This window comes from Copidosoma floridanum, unplaced genomic scaffold (assembly GCF_036245765.1).
Source record: "Copidosoma floridanum isolate Cflo_tuat_1 unplaced genomic scaffold, Cflo_Japanese_pri ptg000013l, whole genome shotgun sequence".
In the NCBI taxonomy this organism is placed as follows: Eukaryota; Metazoa; Arthropoda; class Insecta; order Hymenoptera; family Encyrtidae; genus Copidosoma; species Copidosoma floridanum.
In genome coordinates, this window is record NW_028321890.1 from 26,749,520 (window position 1) to 26,776,809 (window position 27,290).

At 42.0% G+C, this 27,290-nt stretch overlaps 1 protein-coding gene across 1 annotated transcript; it reads left to right on the forward strand.

Annotated features, from left to right (window-relative positions):
- Positions 1-139: 139 nt before the first annotated feature.
- Antp (homeotic protein antennapedia) lies at positions 140-17,848 on the forward strand. Its single transcript, XM_014363609.3, has 2 exons — positions 140-1,212; positions 16,580-17,848. Exons 1-2 carry the CDS (start codon positions 327-329, stop codon positions 16,831-16,833), a joined length of 1,140 nt encoding a protein of 379 aa, XP_014219095.1. The 5' UTR covers positions 140-326; the 3' UTR covers positions 16,834-17,848.
- The last annotated feature ends 9,442 nt before the right edge of the window (positions 17,849-27,290 follow it).

The window sequence follows — 27,290 nt, forward strand, 5'->3', positions numbered from 1 at the left end:
TAATGATAATAGTATAGTCAAACCGAGAGGATAAAGAGTACAAAATTATAACAAGAAACCTACGAGTGAATAGCGGAAGGAGATTGTAATTACATCGGCGAGAACTGTAGCCAAGGAAGACAAAAAAAAAAAAAAAAAAAAGAAAAAAAAAAAGAAAGGGACAACAAAGGAATAGAAGGAGGGGGGTGGTGGAAATAAAAAAGGTCGAGGCTGGATAATTTATCCAGAGTTTTTCCACCGCGACCAGTTAACGATAAAGCCTAAAACTGTTAGACGACGAGTGCGCGAGTGACTGGCCGCAGCAGCCACACGCCCATAGCCATAGCATGAGTTCGTACTTTGCGAATTCGTACATCCCGGATCTGCGCAATGGCGGGGTCGAGCATCCGCACCAGCACCAGCAGCACTACGGGGCGGCCGTCCAAGTGCCCCAGCAGCAGCAACCGGTGCCACAGCAGCCCCAACAGGCCAGCGATCCGTGCGACCCTGCCCTCCAGCTGCGCCAAGGCGGCGTGCCCGGCCACCACTATGGGAGCGCCGCGACGGGCCAACAGCCGGGCATGCCCTATCCCCGCTTCCCGCCCTACGATCGCATGGACATTCGCAACGCGGCCTATTACCAGCAGCAGCAGGAACACGGGATGGACATGGCCGGGTACAGGGCGAGCTCGCCGACCGCGGGCATGGTGGGCCACATGGGCCACACCCCGACCCCGGTGGTCAACGGCCACCCAAGCACGCCCATCGTATACGCCTCGTGCAAGCTCCAGGCCGCCGCGGTCGACCACCAGGGCAGCGTCCTCGACGGGCCCGACAGCCCGCCCCTCGTCGACCAAACCCAGATGCACCACCAGATGCACCCCCAGCATCCGCACATGCAGGCCCAACAGCCCCCGCCGCCCCATCCCCAGCAGCAACCCCCGCAGGCTCAACAGCCCCATCAGCAGCAGCACATGCAGCAAACGCAGCAGCACATGATGTACCAGCAGCAGCAACAACAGCAACAAACGCCGAGCACGCAGGCACAGCAACAGGCGGCGGTTGCGGCAGCGGCGGCGGCGGCGGCGATGCACCAGCAGCAGGCCCAGCCGCAGCAGCATCAGGGCGTCGTTGCGTCGCCCCTGGGGCAACAGCAGCCGCCCGGCACGCCGCAAAACAACGCGGCCAACAACTTGCCCAGTCCGCTTTACCCCTGGATGAGGAGTCAGTTCGGTGAGTCGAGTTGATTTATCATAATATGATTGCTGTAACTATATTATATAGAAACGGGGTTTTACATGACCTGCACAACAGTGAGGGGGTAGTGTTTTTTCACCCCCATTCGACAAGTCATGCTTGACTAATAGACTTTTTACCTTATCATCTTTTTGAACTGTGGGAGAGTAATCGTTTTGACAGGACAGGTATATATACATTATGTCGATTCCCCGTCGCATTTAATTAGTACGATTAAATTTCATCCTTACTTTAACGTTTTTCAGTGGAAAAATTTCTAATGAAAAAGAGGCTTGTTGTGGCTTATTCTTATGATAAATTGTTAATTCGATTGACTGTCCAATTTCTTTAAATTTCAAATCGGTAAGTTGTAATTTTATTGCACGAACGTTACAAAAAAAAAAAAAAAAAAAAAAAAAAACGGGTAGGCGAGAAACCTTCCAAAAAGTCCTTGCGGGTTTCGGATTTGTGCAATAACACCAGTCGTCCGAGTGAAAACTAGATCGAGAAAAATGTGGTAGCACGTGGAAGAGGACACACACGCGCGTGGGGGGGGCAACCAGAACAGCCGGCGTCCTGGTTATAAACGTATATAGCAACTGTTGTACTTACAGCCAGAAATAGGTGTAGGTATATAATATACGTGTCTCCAATTTTCTAGGCACGCGTCCCGCGCACACATGCACGGCCGGCTCGCGCGACTCGAGTTATTTATTGCCCTGACCTTTTAGCCCGACTCCACTCATATATGCGTGTTTTACCAAACCACGTTGGAATCCCGAGTTTTGCGACACACGCGCGTTGCACAAGACCCGTGGACGTGTTATTGTTACATAAGTTGCATCGTCAACGAATTCGCAGATCGGTTAGCTTTTCAATTTTTTCTAATTTAACTTTTTTTGTTGACCGATCATCGGTTTTTTTTTGTAGAAACCCCATACATAAATCCCTACCGTAAACTGTAGGGCGAGTACGACGACGGCTCATGCAAATTGCACAGCCTTCCGCGTTACGTGGTACAAAGCCGCGCGAAAAGCCGAGTTTCTTCGTTGTGCGATGCTTATCTGCTTGGCGCGCATTTGCGGTAATTATCGTTCGCGTAATTAATGCGCGTACCTTCCAATTTTAAGGTCCTTGCACTGTATACAACAAGAGACGAGCTTATATTATATTAGAAACGATGCACTTAACCGTTACTACTGTTAATTTTGGAAATAATTTCGCGATAAAATCAATTACTTGGATGATCGGGTACCTCCAATACATTTCATGTACATCTCGCTTTCGATCAAGGTCTCGCGAAATTCAAGGTCGAGAATTTGTGGTCCCTCTGGTTGTCTGTATATATAGAGTGGCTCAGCCTCGCAGACAACACAGGCGAGGCAACGAGGCCCAGGATTTATGGGGGCCATAACGAAGTGATAATAGGCCGGTCTCTCGTAATTTATACGCGTAGCATGAGGCAAAGCGGCTATATATATAGTAGACACAGCACTGAATGTACGTATACAGGTATAGTTCGTAAACATCAGAGCAGTGCGGAAGGTATCGGAACCTTTCGACGGACGACAAGTCGAAGAGGCGCACAGGTTGGTTGTGGAACCCCCCGTGGCTTTCGCTCTCGTTTCGTCGTCTTTTCTCTGATGCTCCGTAACGGGCTTTCCCGCCTACCAACTCGGACCAACGCCCCGAAAAGCCATAATAGGCTCGACCGAGAAATTTACCGTCTACCATTATTATACTTAACCCAGCGCAGGTACGTTGTCACCGACGAGTAAATTATCGCAAGGATTTGTAGAAGAAGCCTTTGGGACGTACTGCTACAGCCCCAAGCTCGGGGCTCTCAGTCGCAGTTCAATTTCCGTCGTGGCGAGATATGCGAAAACTTTGAGGAGCTTTTCCTCCCTGAACGTGGGCTCGACGAGGGTGCGCGTCGAGGTTCGATTAAAACTTTCGTGCTCAACCTCGTGCCGGTTGTACTTGTGAACGATTTTTTTTTTTTTTTGGGAAATTTATTTTGTGAAAAGTGCGGGTGCAGTCAACGAAATCACCTGTGGTTCTAATCAGTGATAGTTTTGGTACGATTCAAACAGGATCTAGTTGACTCTCCCATCTTCCGGCTGCTCTCGGAAGCTGAAGCCCTGCCCTCGCGATACTGCGTTGCAATATAGTATACCCGCTAACCGATCGTCCGTCGATGCCGAACCGGCAACCGGACACCACACCGACTCGATCGAGGAGCACAGCCTTCGTTCGTTGCTCTCCTCTTTCTTTCCCTATATATGTACGTATACCTTCTCCTCGTGGTCCTGGTGTGCAAGGTTTGCTGCCCGACATTGCCAGTCGAACGGCCCCATCGAACGAGCTCATAAACTCACGCTCGAGTGGGTTCCCGAGTCGGCTCACAGATGTCGGCACCTTGCGTTATTTTTTCGGAAATATTCACACCAAACGCGTTCGTGTGTAACATATACTTGTGCCCACACACTAGCAACACGCCCTTTTCACGTGGCAAGGAGCTCCGACGTGTCCTTTGGAGTTTTGATCACCTATAGGTAGGTACACCTATAGAGTGCCCTTCGTCCTGCCATTCTTCACATCACCGGGTTGTATCCTATGAATTATGCAACCCTCGATTTCCTCCTGTGTATCGATGAGCCCAAGCTTGCGTGTACATTATACGCTTCTGTTTGTCCAATACGAGCCTTGGATAATCGATCCGTTGAATTATAAGCCTCTCGTCTGGCCTTTTGTTTCCATCGTTGGTGCCATTACGCGGTAATTACCGAGCCCAAACAAACACGCGGTCGTATGAGTACCTCGTGTTTAGGGTAATCGCGTGTGGGGAGTTTTTTTCATGAAGGGGTGGCGTAGGCTGAGCTTTCGAAATGGCCGTCTCCGGCAGAACGGTGCGATCGATGTCATACAGGAGGTTTTGTGCGCTCGTTGTCTCTTTATTTTTCGTCTCTTTGTTATACGGGTAAATAGTTTTGTCCAGTAAATTTGAATATTCACGCTGTCGAAGTGCGTATAGACCATCGCTGCGTGTATTTAACGTGAGGTATTGACGGTCCGTATACCCTAATATACATTACTGGTAATTTATTACGAGTACTCACTTTTACTTTGTTCATCGATGTATGCTTTACGAAAGCCATTGGTTAAATTTACATTTCTTATGAAACGAAACTATAGTTTCTCTTTCTATGCGCGATACACCTGATGACAATAGTTTTTACGCTACAGGGGTTGTTTTTAACACAAAGATAAGACACGGAAAATCTCATAGTACTGTCGTAGATTAGTGCTCAAATAATTACGGTTTATAACAGCACGCATGGCTCTCGTGTGACTGAAAATTGAGCTTTTGATATTTTTTGTTTTGTTTACTTCTTCTCTAGTGAGCTTTGAGGGAGTGAGCAGCAGAATTTCCGCCATTTGTATATGATGTAATATGTATGTATGGATAAATCCGACCGTGGATTTTGCAACACACAGCGGATAGAATCAATGTATTAATCTACTCCTGTCCCATGTCCTGCTGCTCACTACTCTTCTCTAAATCTAATAGTTATATTATCTTGACTGAGAATATAGCTTACTTAGGGGTCTCTAAAATGGAAATTAAAAAAATTTGTCATGTTTAAATGTCTCCTTTTTTTCTCTTTCATCTATGGGGTTTGTCAATTTTTTTATTTGAGGCAACATGCTATTCTCAGGTCTCGTATCTAAATTTTTTCCATTTTCGTGACCCTTTATCAACTGGACCGTTTTGATCAATGTTTCTCAGAGTTTGAGTAACGAATGTTGTGATGCAAATCTTTTTTATACACCTCCGGTAATAAAAAAATAAGTATCGGTAACTATGTTGATTTTTTGCGAAAATAGCGTATCAATGTCAGAACTATCCGATCGCAGAGATAATAAAAACTAGAGTTTTATTTAACAACCGTTTTGTTTTCAATGCACCAATTGTACGATTGCTATGCACAAAAGATGATGAAAAAAAAAAAAAAAAAATTTTGCATAGTTATGCTGCTAATTCTAAAAAAAAGAGCCGAACGAGATGTTCGATTTTCTTCGTTGCTGCACATATACATTATAATATACCTGCAGGAACAACGGTGCTTTTAATATGCGCGAGATAATTTCGTTGCTGCTTCGGGCAGCTGGTGAATTTATGGCGTCGTCGTGGCCCCGCTTTCATAAATATACAACATGAGGCAACCACGTGGTCACTGTTCTCTCTCTCTCTCGGGCTCATCGTGCCCAAGAGAAAGCGACACTTACCTCTCTGCGTTTTGCTACCGTTAATGCCCGTATGAGTGATTTCACGGATTTCACCATTTTTTTCCACACTATCCTTTATCCCCCCCCCCATTTTTCCCCCAAGGCGTTACCTTTGACGCGATTTTCGGCGAGATGTGCATGAATTTTATCGCACGACCGGTCTCCTCCTTTTATACCGTGTTTATGTAAGGCAACTATTATCGTGTGAAACGAGCGCCCCGGAGATGCAAGGCTGATAATTTTGCGAAATTTTTTGGCAGTCGTTAAAGGAAGGTTTTTTTTTGCAAATTGCTCGAGCACGCCGAGATGATGTATGCTTTTTTATCGGGGACGAGTCACGCGTCGAGATGAATGTCTTGGATATATTTTTAAGCAAAATCGCGCTTAAAAATTCTTCAATCGGCATTTTTTGGGCTCAGCGTGTTATCTCTTGTAAAATAATAAAGACCGATGGCTTTTGGGGAAAAAATGGTAATTTCGACGAAAATCGCTTGGTTGTTTTTGTATACGCCCATACACCGATTAAATGCATTGGATAAAATTTTTCTCCAAAAGGTGTAAATGCCTGTAATAAATTATAGGTAATTATTATAACGGATATAATTGTATTAATGTTTAAGGTATCGACTATATAAAACAAAAACCGCTACCAATCAATTAGCGCGTAATTCGTCAAACTCCTAATTATTAATATAATTTTGTTCAAAACTGCAAATAATTTAATTATTTAGGAGTCATTAAATACATGTTATAACTGTCTCAATACTTTTAAAGTTACAATTTTAATATAATTTAAAATTAACATGGTAAAAATTAAAATGATAAATATCATACAAAAAGGATTGACAATACCATTAATGAACTCATTTTAATAAAATGAAAAATAATTGTTCTCTGCTCATGAAAGATGCCATTAATTAATTAATCAACATGGGTCTTATCATTCAATAGTATAAAACACATATTTCCAGTTTTTACTTTTAAGTATTTTATTACGGATGGTATTTTGACCTGACAAATTTTCTACTCATTTATTTTTGTTACTCGAGGATTGGAACACGATTTTCTTATATTTTCAATTTTCTAACTATTTACATACAAAGTCATATCAATTTACTATTAATTTATTTATTTATTTTTTTTTTTAGTTACAAGGTGCCCCGTTGGGGCAACGAAAAAACTTGCATCTTATTACTTTCCGCCTTTTACTTTCGTAACTAGAAATAGGCGTTCGTCGTATCCCGTTATACGTAACTCCGTTAAAACTCTGTACAACGCCTGGAAGTATCATTGTTTTTGGATATCTCCTTTCAGGTCCATCTGCCTGAAATTGGCTGTTTCTCCTCACTACTCTACATTCCCATGTCCTTTCCGAAAAGTGCCTGCCCGTATACTTTCCAGCGCCGATCCTCTGCGACAGCACGTTGCACCCGAAACTCACGCGCATAAATCAAATATGCAGCTGCCACCCCTACCCCCGGCCGAACGAAGAAGAAAAACCAGATAGCCGACGACTTTCCGAAAATTTTCCGAGCCCTACTCCCTCAATTAACGTGCGCATCGTCTTCTCGTGTGTAATTATACTTCCCGGCGCGTGATTCGGTCTAGCAACTGCCCGGAGTATATGTACGTGCATACGTGCGAGCGAAATGGAGAAAAAGATGAAAGCGACGAACGAGGAGAAGAAGAAGAAGAAGAAGAAAGGATGGCGAGGGCCGATACGCGGAGGAAAAGAAAGAAAAAGGGCTGAGGGAGGAGCGAGAGTGTGGAGCTCGTGCGGGAGAAAATGAGCCGGGCTCACAGACTAGTTCGAGAATAAGTATGGAAGTAGAAAACGATACGTATAAGCGAGAGGGGCAAGGAGGAGCCGGGTGTAGCAGGAGCCGATGTCGGGGCAGAGGGGGAGGGACAAATGACGATGATGGATGATCCACGGAAACCCCCGAGAAACGCGTGGTGGTTCGCCTCCTTTTTTTTTTTTTTTTTTTCTCTTTTCGACGAGGCCCACCATCGCCATGCTCGCTCAAACTCCCTCCCTCGCCCTTGCTACATCCCGCTCCCTGTGATCCTATACATTTCTTTTTTTCCTCCTTGCCTTTAATCTCCCTTTTTTTGTTTCCTCCTCGTTTTTCGTTCTCATTAACACCCTCATTTTTTTAAAATACATTTTTTCAACGATTGCTCGAAATCGGACGATCACCTCATCACGGGAGGATGTGTCCTCAATTATTTTCGAATCAACGTGGCACAACGAAACTTTGGGTTCCCACAATTTTGAGCCACCCAATGAAAAAACAACAACTCAAATGGCACGAATAAATACGGGTCGCGTGTCCTCTGCATCACAATGGCTCTTACGCCATTAAAAACCCCGTCGAGTCGGCAGCAGCATAAATGATTCGTCGCACAATCTCGGCATTCCTCCTACATTTCCCCCTTTTTTTCCTCGACTAGCTGCAGCGGCAGCCTTTTTCCACTCACGCGATACGGCCAGCGAGATATGACTCCTCGCACGGCGTCTGAATTTTTCTCTCCCCGGCGCGCCTCGCTATCTCTCATTTTTCCCGTACGGCCTCCACACGTGCGGATTTTTTTTTTTTTTTTCCACCAACCGAGGCACCAAAAACACGAGCAAAAAGACCCCATCTCTGCCATTTGATTCGAGGGACAGTGACTGCTTTGTTCGCGAATTTAATTAAGGGCCCGAGCTTTTGCAAAGCCCGCGCAAAAAGAATCCCGCCGGCCTCTTCCACGTCCTCTTTCAACCTCCGCCCTTTTGTTCTTCCCTACTGCTGTCTTTCTGTTGTAAAATCTTTCTTTTTTTTCTTTTTTTTTTTGATGAATAGACAGAAAGCAAGGAAGAACGAAAAAAAAAAAAAAAGGGAGGGAACTCTGCCGCGCGCATAAATAATTCAAAAGTTAATAAAACAACGCGCCCCTGAGTGATATCCGTGCAGGCAAAGGAGGGAGAAAAAAAAAAAAAAAAAAAAAAAAAAAAGAACGGAGGAACAAACGAAGATCGTATAATGTACGAAAAGGAAGGGGGGTTGGAAGAGCTAACGTGTTTGTACACACCCATGGCGTTCAACAGCGGCACGCGAGAGACGGAGAAACACATGGAGAGGCTCGGCTGTATTGATCACCCTCGTGGGTACATAAATATATACATGTACACGGTAAGACACGCGGGCTTGCAGTGATGCCCATTATGCACAGAGAGAGAAAGATGTATGGGAAGAAAAGGCTCGCGCAACGGAGTATCAAAGCGCGGCTCGCGTATAGCTGAGAAATTAGAGGGAAGGCTTTGCGCGGTTGTGGAAGCGGAAGAAAAGAGTACGTCGCATGATAGATCTGTGGAGCCGGCAGTATGGGTGTACACTTACTCACGGCGCTCGCGCATGTAAGGAGAGAGAGAGAGAGTAGCAGACGTGAACGAAGGGGACACGTGTCCGCTCTAAAAATAATTTGCCCGCGCGCGAGAGTGACTGAGGAGGCCGACACGTGAAAGGAAGTGACGCCGGGGATGGGACGGGGGCTTTTCTCCCTCCGCTTGCTGCTCGTTTTTTTCCACCCTTAATATAGAAAATGGAGGGAGCGTCCCCAGCTCGCGCGTGAAAAATGAGAAATTGATCCTCGGCCTCGGGAAAAAGCTTCCCTTTGAACTTGCGAGGATGATGAGCTCTTGAGAGCGTACACGCTTTGGAAACGTGTGAGAATCACCGGCGTCGCTTTCGTTTTATACGCGTCCGTGCACGCTATCTCCCGAGTTTTCCCCATTGCTATTTGCGCCAAAGATTTTTTTTTTTTGCATCGTCGAGGTGTAAAAAACCATCGATAGATACCTACTTACTCGATATAAAAACCATCCCACGAGCTGGAAAAGATGTCCTCGGGGGAGACGATCCCTCGGAGATTTTCCATCGCTCGTCGGGTCGCGTGTACTCCAATTATTCACGTCCGCAAACAACATTGCCCCGGACGCGTAAACTTTGCCCAAGTTTCTTGAAAAACCCAAGACCCGCTAGCGCGCCCGGGCAAGTTACTCTCGTAACTCCCGTCCGAAATGTGCGTATGATTATTTACGAGCGAAGAAAAATAAAAGGAGGGTGGAAGCTCTCGTCTGACTTTCTCGGACACGCCGTGTGTGATAACAGTATAACGCAAGGTATGTAGGCCGATGATAATGCACATTACACGGTACGAATTAATGGAAGCGATGGGCCGTGGATAATCGTCGGGTCGCGCTTTCAAGGCTGCCAAGGCGAGCACGCGTACAGAGGCCCGCGACAAGGCAAGGATGGGAGAGCCCCCGGGTTAATTGGAGCGGGCCGCGCCTTATTAGCGGGATGCAACATATCCGGCTAGCTGTTCATCTGTAAAGTTGGTGTATGTATCCTGGAGGCAGAGCTCGCGCGCAGAGAGACTCCGTGCCAAGGGGAGCTAGCAAGACTAGCCAGTAACAAGCAAAGTGCTGTGTGTATGTATTATACGCTCTTCATTCCGTGTGCTATGTACCGCTGTTGGTGATGCTGTTGCATCGAGAGGGAGAGAAAGAAGGTAGACCCATAAATCTTTCGGCATACTCCAGGGGACATTTGATCCTTGCGTAACCCAACGCCGTTAATTTATTGCCTCGCGTTTAAAGTCACCTTCGTCCGCGAGAAGTCGTGAGCGAGAGAGGAGGAAAGGCGAGAAAGAGATGCCGTGTCGCGCGAGGAGCAAGCCAGCATCGGTGGCGAGGGAGGCAAAGTGCATGATCTCGTCTATACTCGGATAATTCTACAGTGGCGAGCGCCGGTCTGTGAGAGGCCCGTCTCGGCTCGTTTGCCCTGGATAAACAAGTGTATTTATATGACAATGCGTCGCAGCTGGAGCGTTTTTGCAAAAGCTCGTCTTATATTATGTTTTGGATGCTTGCATTGAAGATACTGCTTCGTAGAACTGTCCCAACTGTACGAACACATAGTATTAGAGTGTTAATCGTTGTAAAAACACCAATAAGTCGGTCTGACTTGAAAGAAGGGCCACAAACAACAAAAGGATATCTCGTGGGTGCAAGTTTCCAGTAGAGTAATTTTCTTCAGTGGTTTCTAAATAATATTTAAGAATATGTCGTATAGTTTTATAAAGGACCTCTTAGAAATCCAGCTTTGCAGGGGTGGAAAAACAGTTTTTTTTGGAATTGAGAATATTTAAGTTCATCATTAGCATCATGTTGTTTAGCTAAAAAACAAGCTTGTTTGTTCACTCTCGCATTAAAGGTCCTTTTGCCATTTTATGATGCCAATTTTATGATAATTTGTTGTTTTATCTACGGCAAACACATCGACGAAGGTACATACAAACGTAACTAGTTATTGTTTATCGTTTCATGACGGCTCTTTGATTTACTTACAATTAGTCACCCGTAGGGTTTTATCGTTTATTTTTATTTATTTCCCTTGTATGGTTATTTTTTTTTTAATTCTACAAAAGCTTGAATTTTTCAAGTTATCAAATTAGTGGATTCAATTCCTAAATTTATTGTATTGTTTTTTCAACACCAAATGTGAGCTCATACCCATAAAAGTGGCGGTAAAAAATACTCCGCCCACGTGGTAAATATCACCGCAGTAATATTAAACGAGGGATCGACTACTCGTTTACCTCATAATTTTTACTCCGGCAAAAACACGAGACACTCGATGTAACGAGTATAGCCGCGGCAAAAGTAACTCGTCCAACCTCCGAGTCTGTCTCCCAAGTGACACGCGGCCCTAAATTAGCGCACACGCGCGAGCGAAACAGCCCAAGAATGAGCAGAATCTCGACAGCACAGACGACTCGTCTCGACGCTCCGAGAGATTCCTCGCTCGCGAGTACACACACACCTACTCGGGTGGGCTCTCTCCCTAGAAATTAAATTTAAACCTCGGCTCTCTCGCGCTCTTTTGACCGAAAAGTATCAAGCTACGGGATCGTTAATCTTTATTATACTCCCGCTATTCTTGTTTCGCTGCCCGCACAGTCGGGATGAGTCCGCCCCATTGTTAACGAGACTCTCGCGTATAAAACGCGTCATCTGCAGCACTGATACATGTATATACATGCACTTGGCAGTGTGTACCATTATCTCTCTCTCTCTCAGCTCGGTAGCGGGTATACGTGTACATTATATACATAGGGATCAAGAAACTTTTATACTACTTACTGCTGCAGGGAAAGAAAAATGTTTCTACACTTGAGACCCAAGTCGACACGTGCACTCAAGTGCGGATGCTTAAACGCGTCATTAAGATAACACCGGCACTTCAAACGCGCAAACACGCAATTAATATGCCACCGCCGCCGCGTGCGGTCGTGAATTATTACTTTGCATTTCGCTCGTCTGAACAAATGCGAAACTCCAATTTGCGGACAATCAGAGAAAAGAGCATTATTATTGCGTCGTCGTTGCATCAGAGGTCAATATTTTTTCTGGAATTCTTTTGATGGCCTTGCCACGTTTATTTTAGCTTCGTTCACGCAATGTGAGGATACACCTTTGCAAATCAACGCCGATATTTACAAAAAATTTTGATAATCACAATGACACGTGCAATTTTCAATCCACATGAGAGTTTTGAGTGATTGTAAAAAAAAGTAGTGTACTTCCATCCACGTACGCGAGGAGATTTGACAAGAAACGCGCTGTGTATAAGAGATCTACGATGTAGTAATAATAATAATAATAACTCTGATATGTCCGCGGCGATGCACCAGCGCTTTTCTTGGTCGTCTGGTCCATATTCTCGACTCCCCAGCGTTTCTATCTTAAGACTTCTCAGGTACACCCAGCCAACGATTCGCGCGTGACCTTTCGCATACATCGTCCGACTTTCTTGTACAACGCGAAGACAGGTCTGATCTCTTGCGTGTAAAAAGCTAGCCCGAGCGTTTGATTACAAAATTCAGTAGTGCCGGCGTCTTGTTTCCGATCTTTTCTCGTATCGGCGGAGTTTTTCCTCTCCCCCCTCCATTTCGAAAATGTCAAGAGGGCGATTCATCGAAAATAACGAGCGGCGACCCACATTCCTCCACCAGGTGTACAGTTGGCGAACATTTTAATCATCCCCCGATCGAGAGCTGGTGCGACCGTTACGACGAGACGATCTCATATCTGGCAACAACGAGTCACTTCCCCAGCCGATCGCCGAGTCATTCCTCTTTCTTTCCACCCACGCCTCTCGGCATCTCCGCGTCTGCGATCCTCCTTTTTTTTTTTCTTTCTTCTTCCACCTCTCATTTTTCTCGCTCTCGCGTGCACCTACTACGAGCCCCTCTCGGCGCGCGCTCACGATCCGCGTGTGATTTACGCCTCGGCCAGAGTCCCTCGATCCGCTCTCGTCTCTTTCATGCGCAATCTTCTTCCGACAAGCGTACACGCGGCTCTCGATCGCGTCTTGATTAACCGGCTCCCAAGCTCATACACAGACACGAGCGCACACATCTTCGTGCCGAATATCGCTTCGGCTAATGCATATTTCATACAATTTCGTTCGGCTGTCGGTTGACATCGATGAAGTGATTAAGCGCGAGATCGACGGCATACATTTTCACATGGGCCGCACCTTTCGTAGTCACGGTGTTGGATTTTTTTTTTTTTTTCGTAACGAGACCTGATATTTAATTATCGTAAAAGAAACCCTCGCACATCCTATTTGGTACGGTATTACAGACTTTGTGGCTGCAGTCTATTGTTCATCGAGATCTAATTGTGATACATCAAAACCCCAAATACTTGGGATGCCTTTCGCATTTTTTCCAACTGGAGCCAAGCCGATCTCGAGATTTTAAATTCCAGTGGGAGATCGGGTACATAATAAGCGCGTTATTCAAAATCATGGAGACTTCCTGTTTGTGCACTGCCGCGGGAGAAGAGAGTGCGATCATCCTCACATTTCTCGGTATTTTTTGTCGCTGACGGGCCCGAAGCCTGGGGGGGGGGCATACAGAAGAACGAGGAGGCTGGAAGGAGATTGTTGGCCGAGAAACTGCCGGGCATGTATAGAGATCGGTATGTTGTTAATTTGAGAGAAGGAGAGGGGGTAACTCGCGCACGTGTACGTGTATACGTATGGTAAAAGAAGACGAGAAAGAGAGGCAAGAGCTCCCAGCAGGGAGCTATCTCTTCCTCTTCCTCCTTTCTCCCTCCATGTGCCCATAACGCTCTTTCTTTCTCCAGCGTTGGTGCAACCATGGCCTTTTTTTTCCATCCGAGAGGAGCAAAGAGGGAACGAGCGATCCCGAGGAGGAGAGCCTTCTCCGTCTTGCTCTCACGGAGGGTTGAAAGAAGTGGGGAGGGGGTGAAAGAGACCGAGCCCGCCATCCGTCTTCATCGGCCGACAGCGCGACGGGCGGCGTTTGCCTCGAATGCTCACCAAGGAGTTTTCTTCTTCTTCTTGCTCCTGTGCTTTCTTTTTCTCCCCCCCCCCCAACTTCTTCTTTGCCTTTCCCTGGATTCTTCTCTTTATTTTTTCATCCTCTGCTCATCCCACTTATCGAACTTCGATGGCGACCTAACCCTTTTCATATTATACCTCGGACCAAGGCAACTTTGTGAAAGTGCCCCGAAAATGGGTAAAGGCATCGTGTTTTTCCTCGAGTGCTTTACTTTCCGAGGTGTGATACGACGGTTTTTACGTAATGACGCTGGCCCCCAACTGAACTGTAATTACATGATTGGAGCTTACGGTTATAACGGGAAAATTGCCTCGAAAACGAAAATTTTTTGAAGATACAAGCGTGATAAACGTGTGGTTGTATCTTTTCATTTCGTAGAGTTTTGAAGTTATTCATGAGATATTAAAAATGCACAGTTGGTAAAAAAAAAAAAATAATAATAATAAGATGTTACTGTAGCATTTACAACATCAAGGTAGATCTTAGTTAATTGGTCGTTACATATACATCAACAATTATTTTAATGTATGGCATCCATAGTCATATACTGAGAGTCGAATCAGCATCGCAGAGATGCCAAGTCATACGACTCGAGTAATTTAGTGTTACTCCAAGTAGACAACAACCAACAATATGATATTTTTACAACATCTTAACAACGAATCTTTGATAAAAAGAATCAACATTTCAAGAACAACATTTTTTTTCACCCTTTTTCTCTTGGCTCGAACTCTTATTTTCCTCCTTGGCTTCACTTCTCGAAGAGATTAAAGTCTCCAAATGCACTTCTCGCTCCTTTCAGCTCCTGCTTGCAATTAATATTCCAAACTGAAAAGCTTTTTAGAAGCGCCAAATTTCGATCACTGCGTGGTTACGTATAATCCACTGCATCATAAACATAAACTCATGCATTCATGTCGCGACCGAACCTTCAAAAAATGACGTTGTATCCAGCTGTTTTAAGTCATAAATTTTGGCAGTCCCTTTGTATGTGCCATCGAGGGATGCAAATAACTTCATTTTATTTCTCTCCTTTGTTCCATCGGCAATTTTGTTTTCTTACTGCCAAGTGTTGAAAATCTGCTTTCAAAAACAATGAAATCGCCATCACATGGGGAATGTATCGTCTCTTCTTGTAATTAAAGTAAAAACAAGCATTATATGCTACCAAAATCACCGTACAAATTTTCGTAATTCAATATTTTACTTTGAATGAAAAAAAACTTTCTCAAAATCAACAAATTTGTCTGGACCGACATATATTTTTCAAAAACTGTAACACACCATGGGTACGTATTCGAAAAGGGCGTGGAAAAAAAAATCCAGCCTCGCGACAACAGACAGAGAGATATGAGGACAGAAGGCGAGGCATGTAGCGGAGGAAAAAAAAAAAAAAAAAAAAAAGAGGAACGATAAGACCAGACGTCTTCTTCGACTTTTTCTCGGAATGTTCGGTATGTGTGTGTGTCCAAGATTCGAAGGAGGGCATTATAAATGAGATCCCTGCGAAAAAGAGGGGCGTACCCGTCCACGGGTGGAGCAGCGAAATTCGAAAACGCGCGCAAAGACACGCGTCCTGGAAGTATAGGTACTATTGCCTTTTGCATCGACTGTGATGTATCCATGGAGGATCCTCGGGTAGGGGTGGCGTGACGGTGAGCAGCCGGTAAATGATAGCTTCGCGATAGAGGAAGACACACTCCTTACCTGCAGCAGCGGTCTGGTACAGGCATGCACAGGCGCAGCCGAAAGAGACGTACATGTGGAATCCCACGATCTTCATCTGCGCCCAAACTCTTCGGGGAACGAATTCTAAAGTAATGCCATTTTTTAACGTGACATTTTTATCGGGAGTAATTTACGCGCGATTGTCGGGAGGAACTCGTTTTCGCCGAGGCGAGAATCAAATTGTTGTAGCCGATGCGTGTTCTTAATTGACAATCATTAATAACTTTTAATTTGCTGGTTACGATGCTACATGCAAATAAAAACGGCTCGAGTATTAATATTTACTAAAACGAGTAGTTGAGGCCACATACTCCCAACAGATGTCTGATATCATTGATTAATGCAGTTGCAATAGCAATTTTTGTCATACATTGGCGCTCGATTATGAGCTTCTATATGATTGGAATGACTCGCAAATTGAATGTCTCGCGTTACCTTGCCGATTAATCCATGTACCGCAGCCACAATATCTTTTTTAACGCTACCGCGGTATAATGTCCAATGTCGTATACTCGGGCGTCCAAGCGTAACGATTATCGCGCGTCTACTTAAAAAGTAAAAGTGTCATAATCGCCACATAAATTGTTTTTATCTCTCCTCCCGAGCCCCTTGCCTCATAAATCTTTCTACTGGGCAAATCCACGGGGGCAATCGTTTAACGCGTGCTTATGAAATTTTTATTGCCTCTACGAAGATAATGTTTAAAAACTCGTATACTTCCAACTGTATGATTTTACCATCCCCTTACGTAATGGTACGTCGAATGGATTTAATCGATGCCACTTGAAGGAAAATTCATTTTATGGAAAGTCTCATGAATCAAATTATGAATTAATTACGATAGAGTAAACAAACTCACCAAGTAAGAAATAAATTAAAAAAAAAAACATGTCTAACGAGTCGAAAATATTTTCTCACGTTGCAGAGAGGAAGCGAGGCAGGCAGACGTACACGCGATACCAGACCCTGGAGCTCGAGAAGGAGTTCCACTTCAACCGCTACCTGACCAGGCGGCGCAGGATCGAGATAGCGCACGCGCTCTGCCTGACCGAGCGCCAGATAAAAATCTGGTTCCAGAATCGGCGGATGAAGTGGAAGAAGGAGACGAAGACGAAGGGCGAGCCGAACTCGGGTGACGGTGACACCGACATCTCGCCCCAGACCTCACCGCAGGGCTGAGCCTCGCCCCTCGGACTCCAGCACCACGACTACCAGTACTACCATCACCAATTACAACACCACAATGATGATGATCATTTCTACGACGAGGCATGATTTTTCAACACATACACATCTATTTATCTATCTATCAATTACCTATACATGTATATCTAAAAACAGCCAGCCAATCGATACAATCCAGAGATAAAGGATGCAAACGAGGTGTCGCGGTAAACGCCTGCCTCCCTATGTATCCGCTAGCCTCCCATAAAACTTACTCTTTCGTTACCAGAGAAATAGCGAAGCATCGGACGAAAGATGATCCTTTCAAGGTTATCCTACCACCCCTTCGATTCGGTACACCCATTTTACATTATATCCACACACATACACACGTACAATAATTTTAAAATTAAAAAAAAAAAAACCGCAATGACGCTTATCTTGTCGTGTTATAAAACAAGCTGCTCGTACCAAATATATAGTGAACGAAGACGCCGTCGAGGGAGGGTCGGCGGGCGCAGAAGAATTTTTATTAAGAGATATAGAATTTTATTATAGTTTCCTCCGATTCGAGATGTATCTCTCGACCCCCAAGGCTTTTTTTTTCTACGCGATGTGGACGTGCTACTATACGCTACACGATACGCAACTATTATTACTATTATTGTTATACCGTCGTTATACGTGTCTCGCACGATGTAGAGAAAAAGGGGTGTATGTGAATACGTGTGCTGGACAAGCGAAAAAAAAAACAAACAAAAAAAAAAAAAAAGATTAGTTCGTCGACGACTACTACTTCTACTTGCTATTATACGGGAAAATGCGCAATCACGAGGATGACGATCCGTTCGAGGATGTAGCGGATACGAAAGAAACTGGATCGCATGCTAATCAGAATCACGCGTTAGCCTCCATTGGGTTTAATCGAGTGTAATTCATCTATATAGAGCCTATAAATTGTGCGTGCTAGGTATGATATTGTTAAGCTTGAGGTAAAAAAAAAAAAACAAAAACAAAAACAAAAACAAAATTAATGTAACAACAAAACTAGTGCGAGTACGTATATATAATTACGTGCGAGAGTGACAATGATGCGTGTGATTGATTAGTCGTTTTAGTCGAGCGAGTATATGAATCCAAAGGATCCAGCAGAGGATGTGTTTTTGATGATTATTTATTATGTTTTTTGTCATTATACCGTGTCGAGTGAAAAGGGATGAAAAAATGTTTGAACATTGTGGCATAAAAGTATGAAGGAAGAAAAAAAAAAAAAATAAAGATAATTAACGTATAAGGGCGTAAACGTCGCGTAGCGTCTATTGTCTTTTCTACACGTTTTCTTCTTTGTGCTAGCTGTAGATATTTTACAAAGGAGGAATAATTCACGTATTGTATGTTACGACTATTATAATTATTATCATTATTACCGCGTCCCTAATTTTAGCGATAAATTACAGCTAGAGCACACCGTTTAGTGTTTTTATTGTTCATTTCGTGGAGAGGGATGTTTTTTTTTTTTGTTTTTTTTTTTTTTATTCTCCTCGAGCGGAAGAGTCTCCCAGTTCGGCTTGATTGCGGCGACTCGCGGCGTGCACGGACGCGTTAAAGACTTTTTTTTCGTACATCATAAAAAATTCTTTGAAACAGAAAAAAAAGATGTACTAGCTATATTTTCATAACATCATTCATTCGAGCGAGAAAATGCATAAAAATTTTAATTAGTAATCATCGGCAAGGATGTTATCCAAAAAAAAAAAAAAAAAACTACAAGAGACCGTAAAGCTTTGAATAATCCCAAACCGGTGATTAACGCAATCACAAGCGCGTGTGCGTCGCGTCACATGAGCCTCGCAAGTCGAAGTGAACGACGACTCGCGATCTTGATCTCGGTTCCATTGAGTCTTTCGACGAGAGGGAGAGAGGGTAGATACGCCGACCGGTCGTTCGTGCATCGATCGCAGCAGAACAACCAGAGTACCCTCGAAACCGACGTGTTCGGGAAAGTGCCAACTTTTGCGTAACGACGAGACAAACCGTAAAAGAGCGAAAACCTGCTCCGATCGACTTGGCTATTATATCAAAGTCTAATTATCTTGTCGGACAAGCCAAAGTGCACATATACACACCGCGGTGAGAAAACAAATGGGGAGGGCTATCGAGAAGCTGGGGAGGGGCGAAATTAAAACTGCGTTGGGAATGAGCGATGGACTCCGCGGCCCGAGAGCGATCTAGTGCATTGTAATTTATGGATTGTCAATATTAAATTACACTACACGCGACGTCCGCGGAGTCGATCGATCGTTCTCAAGCCCGTTACGTTATGCGCCGTGCGTGCACGCCTCAAAGCGACGATTAACACTCGCGCGCGAAAGCCCGCGTTTTAACACGGGAGGGTTACAAATGAGCCCGCTGAAAGTGCGTGCGCGCGCGCGCGTGTCTGTTTTGTTGTGTGCCTCTGCGATCGAGGGCAGGAAATTTATGGACGCAGCTCGCTCGGCGATTTTCTCTCTCTCTCTCTCTCTGTTGCGTGTAAATAAAAGCGCGTAGTTCGGACGCGGGGTAATCGATTGGTCGACCGCGATTGTTCTCTTAACGAAACAAAACGTTAAAAAAAAAAAAAGGAAATAAGTGAGTAATGGACAAAGAGAAAATATCGCGTGGATCTTTTTTTTTTTTTTTTTTTCTTTTCCTCTCGTTTTGCATTATTCGTTTCTGTTGTATAATACGAACCGAACCCCGAATAGTTATTTAACTGCTTCACGGACACGTATATATACATACATACATACAAACTATCACACCAATACACACACGTGGCTGAGTTACCAACGATACGATCGTACACTTATATTTCTACTGCGTTTTTACTCGTTTTTTTTTTTTTTTTTTTTTTTTTTTTTTTTTTTTTTTTTTTTTTTTTTTTTTTTGGCCATGTACATTATGTGAAATTTCCTCGATACACAGGTCAATCGTTTTAGTTTTCCAATAACTTTCTTCTCTCTTGTCGGTACATTCGGAAGCGCGAGGCTGTTATTGCTAGCGAAGTCACAGGGATCTTGAATCAACGGAGAACTGTCCTAAAGTGCTGACTAAAGACGCATACATTTTTTTTTTTTTTTTTTTTTTTGTTATGAAATATCATATAAACACACAAGATACGTAAAAACGATGATGAAACCTATGATATACGTAATGAATTCGTGATTATGACGATTAGCGCGGAGTCGAGTTATTTATAGATGTATGTGTATAGTCAAAGTGTAATTTTATAGGTAAGAGAGGCGCGAGGGATGAGCGACGTAAAAACCCGGTGAATAAGTATAATGAAATCCTGCAACATTTTATTCGAAAGTGCCGTGGGGCTTCTTAAATATTATCATTATTATTATTATTAATTTTATCATTGGTATTGTGTATGATACATAAGTCGCGAATATTTCGGGTGTGACGGAATTTCGGTGTTGTAAGCTGCATAAGCTCGTGTTTTTTTTTTTTTTTTCTCTTTCGTTCGAAAGTCAGAGGGCCAGGGAAAGGGGGTAGTATTGCGGTAGTGCGGGCAAAGTTTGAAGGAAAAAAAAAATGGGAAACAATTATCGTACAGATGATTTCCGGTCACCGATACCGCTCACCACGATTAAAGTACTGTGCTGTGTTGTAAAATTAGTTTGACACCTGTAGCTTTTTTATCATCGTCGTTATTACTATTAATTAAATGAGAAAAATAGCGAATCAGGAGAAGCTTACGCTGTTATGATATACGTAATTGAGACAATGAAGTTATTCATTCTACTGTATTGATAAATGAAAAACGAAATAGAAGGCGATTTACGATATTAGAGGGTGGTATGCTGAAAATTTTGTCCATTCGATCGATTACTTTAAAATGGTGTAAAATATTTTGAAAAACAATGGTTATGTTGTGCATCAAGGCTTTGGTAATGCCAATTATTTTATTTTTTTTTCTGGATAAAAAAAAAAAATCCGATGTAGGAGACCTTATACTTATATTTTATTCCATGTATATTTCAGTGATTTGAATTGGTATCTCTGTTATATCATACACATTCTTAACTCAGAGAGTTTCGTGTCTCGAGCTACTTCTTTCGTATGATCAAAGCTGCGAGACTCAATGCTCTGTCGACCAAACCATGTCAGCGAGTGTATAAAAAAGAAAATGTTGTCAGATTAAATTTGTAATTTTTGAGATTACAGTAATTGAAAATCCTACCTTGTATCTAGATTTGGTAACCTTTGCCTTTGATTCAACACAAATATACGTAAAAGTGCGCTCTTGCGCGCAGCCTTCTTCGCCAGAGAGATTTTTTAACGATACTTTCCCATTTTTTGGTACATTAACGAGCTAATGGACAAAAAGAATTATCCAAAAATAACCGAGCGAGCGTACGTATATACCGAAAGCCGCACGTCGGAAAAATTTTTAATCGACCCGATGGTGTCACCCGGAGCTTTCCACCGCCTACGTCGATAAATCATCTGCAGTGAATATAATATATCGGTGGTTGTAGCAGAGGTAGCCAACCCTCCTATGAAAACCGGATAACACCCCACGGAGATTTTTCACCCAACGCTAAGCCCGTCGCCCTTCTTGTGTTTAACTTAATACTATATACATTTGCGTATCGATAGCAGTTGCGTTCTTATTCAACTTCTTATCGACAGATCTCATTTTTTTTCGGCAAATTTTAAATAAAATTTATATTTAGTTTAAATCAAGGTTTTTTGATTGTTTTTTTTTTTTCTAAAATAAGTTGTTAGTTTTTATATTTCACTCGACGATGGCACTGTATAGGTCCGTCTGGAGTTAACAAGCGATATCAAAGTCCCAGAGTCTCGTTGACACTCGTCACGAGCGCTAATTGTGCATTAATCAGTCGGCAATCTATATATGGGTCACTTAATAACGGCATCGAACGTAATACAATGCCGGTCGGGGCGCGGCTGCGCGGGACAAAATAGCCGCTATGATTTATTACCTCCTCACGCACAGCACTGCTCGTGCGTTTGCTATTGTTTCGGTGGCTCCACGAATTTTATAATATTATATGTTGCCCAATGATGTACGTCGTCGATAATTTTGTTCTAGTCTCTTGAATTTTCGGAATAGTTCAATTACGAATTATTATTTTAACAAAAAAAAAAAAAGATGAATAAACAAGCGCAGGTGTGTTATTATTGTGAGAAACATTTTAGATTGTAATTTTAGAAATTGGCGGTGGCTCGAAAAATCTCCGATCCCCGTTCCTTGGTTCTTCGCGTTTGAACATTTTGTGTCCGTGCATAACGTGCAATTATCTTGTTTTCTCGAGTAACGACACAGTGAAATCGATGCAATCGTGAATCGGCCATTAAAGTCCACATTGGCGTGCGGCCCGTTATAATTTACGTTCGTCTGGTGCACGTACTTTCGTACACATTAACCCGGTGTACGTGAGAAAAATGTGTCAGCTCCGCCAATCGAGTGTGTAACACGAAAAGTGTGGCTACGTAAGATTTAAACGAGAATCGAGAGTACTAGTAAAGTTGGGGTGTGATATATCTATTGCGAGAAATGAATCAAGAATAAAAATTTTGTATCCATTGAATTGTGAATTGGGAAAAGGAGAGAAAAATATGTTTACATTGGATAAACACGTGAAAGTGGTGAGAAAAAAAAAACAAAGATATTTATAAGCTTAAAAAATTCATATTAAATAGGGGTATAAATGAAAATCATATATTTTATCTCTATTCGTATTTAATCGCGTATAAGATGAAGAAAAATAAAATGGATCGATTGAAAAAAACAAAAATGCTACGATGTGCGTAAAAGAGTTCGTAAAATTAACTTGATGAATCAGAGCGTGCGAGGGATGGCTAAAAATTACCGTAATAATTATAAAAAAAGAAAAAATTGATTTTAAAGACATAATGCGCCGTCACTGTAAGCTATAGCCCCTTTAATATAGTAACAAGTAAGCTGTAATGTCTTCAAGCAAAAAAAAGTCCAGATGGATCCTTAAAAATTAAGCAAATTAGAGTTTAAGCGGTAAAATGGCGTTCTTATTATAAAAAAGACGGTTTCTGTGGGCGGGGGCGATGGTAACGAAGATAAAAGTCCAACTACGATTTGAATGTCACGAAATCACATAGTTTCTTCGCCACAAAATTGTACACGATTTTCATTGACGTAGTATCGAATGACCTCCAGCTCAATGGCCCAAAAAATGAAAAAAAAGTATATACATCTGTAACGAATAAAATCGTGCTGCATATGTGATTCCGATAACTTGATAGTTTGAGCGAACGCACGATTTTCTTTTGTGATCGAGATGTACGGAAAATTTGTCCAAAATCATATTATGTAACGATTAAAGAGAAAAAAAAGATCTGCGTGAAGCAATTGAGCAGGAGAATGTATGTGTGAAAGAGATCGATGGAGTTTGCGGAGATGTAAATACTGTAACGCTATATAAGTACGTATATAACGAATTTCCCGCAAAAGCCAAACGAAAAGTCTTAATTATATATATATAGAAGAAAGATGAATATATATATAAAATAACCCGTAATAATGATATTATTTAGTTGCGTAGTATTTATTGATACCAATATTATTATGTGTTATATATACGTGAAAAAGGGGACACTTATTGTTTTCACCGATTTAAAAAAAAAAAAATAATAATAATAAATAAATAAAAGAATGTCTAATAAAAATATTTTTCACAATGCAAAACCAAGTGAGAAATTCTAGTTCGTACGGGCTTTATCTTCATGAACCAACCAATTCCCCACAACACATCAACTTCTTTCTTTCTTTCTTTCTTTCTTTATTTCTTCTACTAAAAAAAAATTTTTCTACAATCTATATACACGATTTGCGAAAAAAAAAAAAAAAAAAAAAAAAAAAAATTATGATAAAAAGTTTTTACTTCGTGAAAGAGGTATCAGAGTCTCCTTTCTTTTTCAAGAGAGAAAGTAACGAGAACGTGTAGCAGTAGACAAGAGAAGATGAGAAAGGAAGACACTAAGATAGAAAGAGAGAGAGAGAGAGAGAGAGGAAGCCTCGTCCTCGCTCGCGCAAACTCCGAAGAGTTCCTGGCCTCCCTGTCCTCGCGACAGGCGTCATTATGTAGTCGCGTGTAGTTTATGGCTCGGTAATTTCCCTCCCCTCCAATCACCCGATAAAGATTCGTACATTTATCTTCTCTCTCAGTATACGAAAACAAAGAAAAAAAAAAAAAAAAAAAAAAATGAACTCAAGTAAAATAAGAAATAAGCCACGAAGAATGGAAAAATAAATTATTCTATCGCCTAAAAGGATATCCTTGAACATTAATTTCGAGACCTTGATGAGATCACGTAGTTATTACGCAGTAGTAGTCATTCGTTCCGAGAGTTCGTCTCCGTGACTTGCCTATTTGAAACAGATCCGATGTAAATTTGCAAATGATTTAAAAAAAAAAAAAAATTCAATAATCAACGCGGGGCTTAACAAAAATAAAGGCAAACCGTGATCTCATTGATGGATCTTCGCTGTACGAAGACTGATAAGCCTACAAATTAACGCAATCTTGTATAACTTTCCCGGCGACGAAATCACTGTATAATAATACATATTAATGTGTAAACGGATTAAATTTTTCGTTGAGAACGCGAAAGTTGAAGGTCTCGTATATTATCTCTAGTGGAGATGCTCCATTTTAATTTTTCTCGGTAAAATATACCTACACAGTTGCACAAGCACCCATACAATGAAATAAGTAGGGGCAAAACCGGTTGTTGCATTAACTCGAGAGAAATTATCGGTAGAAGAAAGGAGAAAGACGTTCAACGTTGCGGCTTTGAGAGCAGTTCCCCCTCTTGTATACGATACCGCGTAAGTATAGTAGGTACCTGTTTAGTGGACTTATCGAGGATATAGAAAAAAAAAAAAATTAGTTAATCAATAAATAAAAAAAAAAGGATTAAATTATATAACGGTAGCTATCAGAGTTTATTGTAAAACTATATAGTTATACTCTATTTATTACGATGTATCTTTATATAATCAGCAGCAGCGAATAATAAAAAATAAAAATAATAAGATGACAAACATGGTAGGCGAGAGAGAAATTGTGCAAAGTCATGACGCAAAGTTCCAGTGTAAAATAAAAAATTGACAATATTGCGATAGCCGCTACGTTGAAACGTTGTCTCTATAACAAATTGGCCATTGTTCCCCGCTTTTAATGTACGCAATTGTTTTTATTCGAGCTCTATTTGAGTATGAAAAATTTCACTTGTGCTTGTTTCAGCCATCGAAACTATAATACGAAATCACATCAATAAGAAGGTTTTGCCCTCAAGTTTCATAGTTTTTTTTTCAGATCGAGTACCTTCGACGTTCCTGTTTTAAGATTCTTATGCACTTGACTTTGGGAAGCCCTCGGTACTTACTTGTCCGAGGAATTGAGAGAAAAAAATACCGGGCACGGCGCGTGTGAAGAGTTTTTCATTCAAAGCGAGTCTGTTGAGGAATATAATCATTTTCTTGTCAGTAAAAAAAAGGTACTGAATAAGAGATCAAATGAAATTCCCAAAAATATTTACTTTACCAAATAAAAAAAAGTAAAAAAAAAATAAAAAAAAAAATATACTAATCAGAAGCTCAAAAACAAGATGACGATAAGGTATAAATAATGAGAAGAAAAAAAAAGTAAAAGAACCATGTGTATAAATATTTGCAGATGCGAAAAAGGTATATATTATAAAAGTATAAATACGATTATAAGTATAATTACTATTATTATTACACATAAACGAAAACGCAATTATTTTGTAGTGTCCAAGCAGTATGTAAACTAAGTGTACACGCGTACAAACAGAAAAAAAATGAGAATAATTATGAAACAATATTGATAAAAAATGAGTACGAAGACAGAGACGTACGATACGATTGCATAATTGAGAGAACGAAGACGGCCGTATACTCTCGCGTGATGACACATATGTGTGCATCGAGAGATGAAAGAAAAAAAAAAAAATGCATTCGCACGTAAGGAGGAAAAAAAATATACACGTACACGTAAAAAATAAATTAAGAAAAAAAGGAGAAAAACATACACATACACGCGACGAACGATATGATTTATGTATTATGGGCGCCGGCGATGGCTATAATGATAAATATAGTATTACCTGCTATTGCGTCGACGAGTCTAAACCATATTGTATTATATATAAGAGTCTGTCCATATTAATAATAATGATATTAATTATAATAACTGTGTTTGAGAACGAGAAATAAAATGTGGTTGAATATGAAAAAAGAAAATAACGTGCTCGTGTTACAAAAGATTATACATATATATATATACATATATTACACATCACAATTATATACATTTATCATTACTGTATATTGTAACGACGCGCGTCGATTATTGTTTTTACGATTGTTTGTTTTTGTTTTGTCTCTCATTTCTTTTATTTTTCTTTTTTTTTTTTTCCTTTTAATTTTAATTTCGACTTTGTACATACACAACTATTTATTTATTCCAATTATATCACAAAATACACCGTTTGTTATTCCATTCTTTTTTTTATTTATGCGTTTGACCACAAATTATTGATTTCGTACGTTTTTTTTCCAAGGCAACGAGCAATTTTTCTTTGTTTGTATTTTTGTTTTTTCATTCAAAATCTCGAAAAAGAGCAAGTTAATTTCAATTTTGATTCACCTCGAGCCAAGAGAAAGAAGAAGAACGGGGAGGAGAGAAGCTAAGACACACGTATATACACGTAGAGGTAACAGTGCCGCGGGAGTCTCGTCAGGTGGGTATACGCAGATGTAAGGGTGAGGTACGTATATACACAGACCTGGGGGGTCCAGCGGATGCTTCGTCTCTCTCTCTCTTCCCTCGTTTTCGAGTTTGCATTCGCACGTTATATCAGAGCTTCGTCGTCTTCGTCGTCGTCGAGGAAGGCACCATTGTATAATCCAAGATGGCCCCGGCACCTCCGAGTCTTCGGTGGAGAGAGGCTTATTATTGGCTAATACAAGCAGAGAGGCTCCGCCTTGGCTCTTGGCTCGTGACGGCTCATGATTAATCGGCTTTTCTGTCTGTTCCCTCGTATAGGTATATACGTATATATATACGTGCATAACCCGCTCGGAAGCTGCGGTACGTCGCCTACGATGTATATACCTGTGGATGTTACACCTACCTCTTGTGCAGCTACTCCACTGACTTACACAACTCCCTCTCCGCTTACCTTCACTCGCCGGTGTATATTCTCTCCCTGGCCCCGAGAGTCGATCTGCGGTTGCTTCTGATTTTGACGTCCCCCATGGGCTCCACTCGCTCGATGAACTTTCTTATGTGCCTGTACATGCTGCTGTGGATTATTGTTGAATTTTCGGGTCTTGCTGGGTTTCCACGAGGCGGGGGGTATTGTTCTCTGGATGCTGAACCACCACGTATGACGCA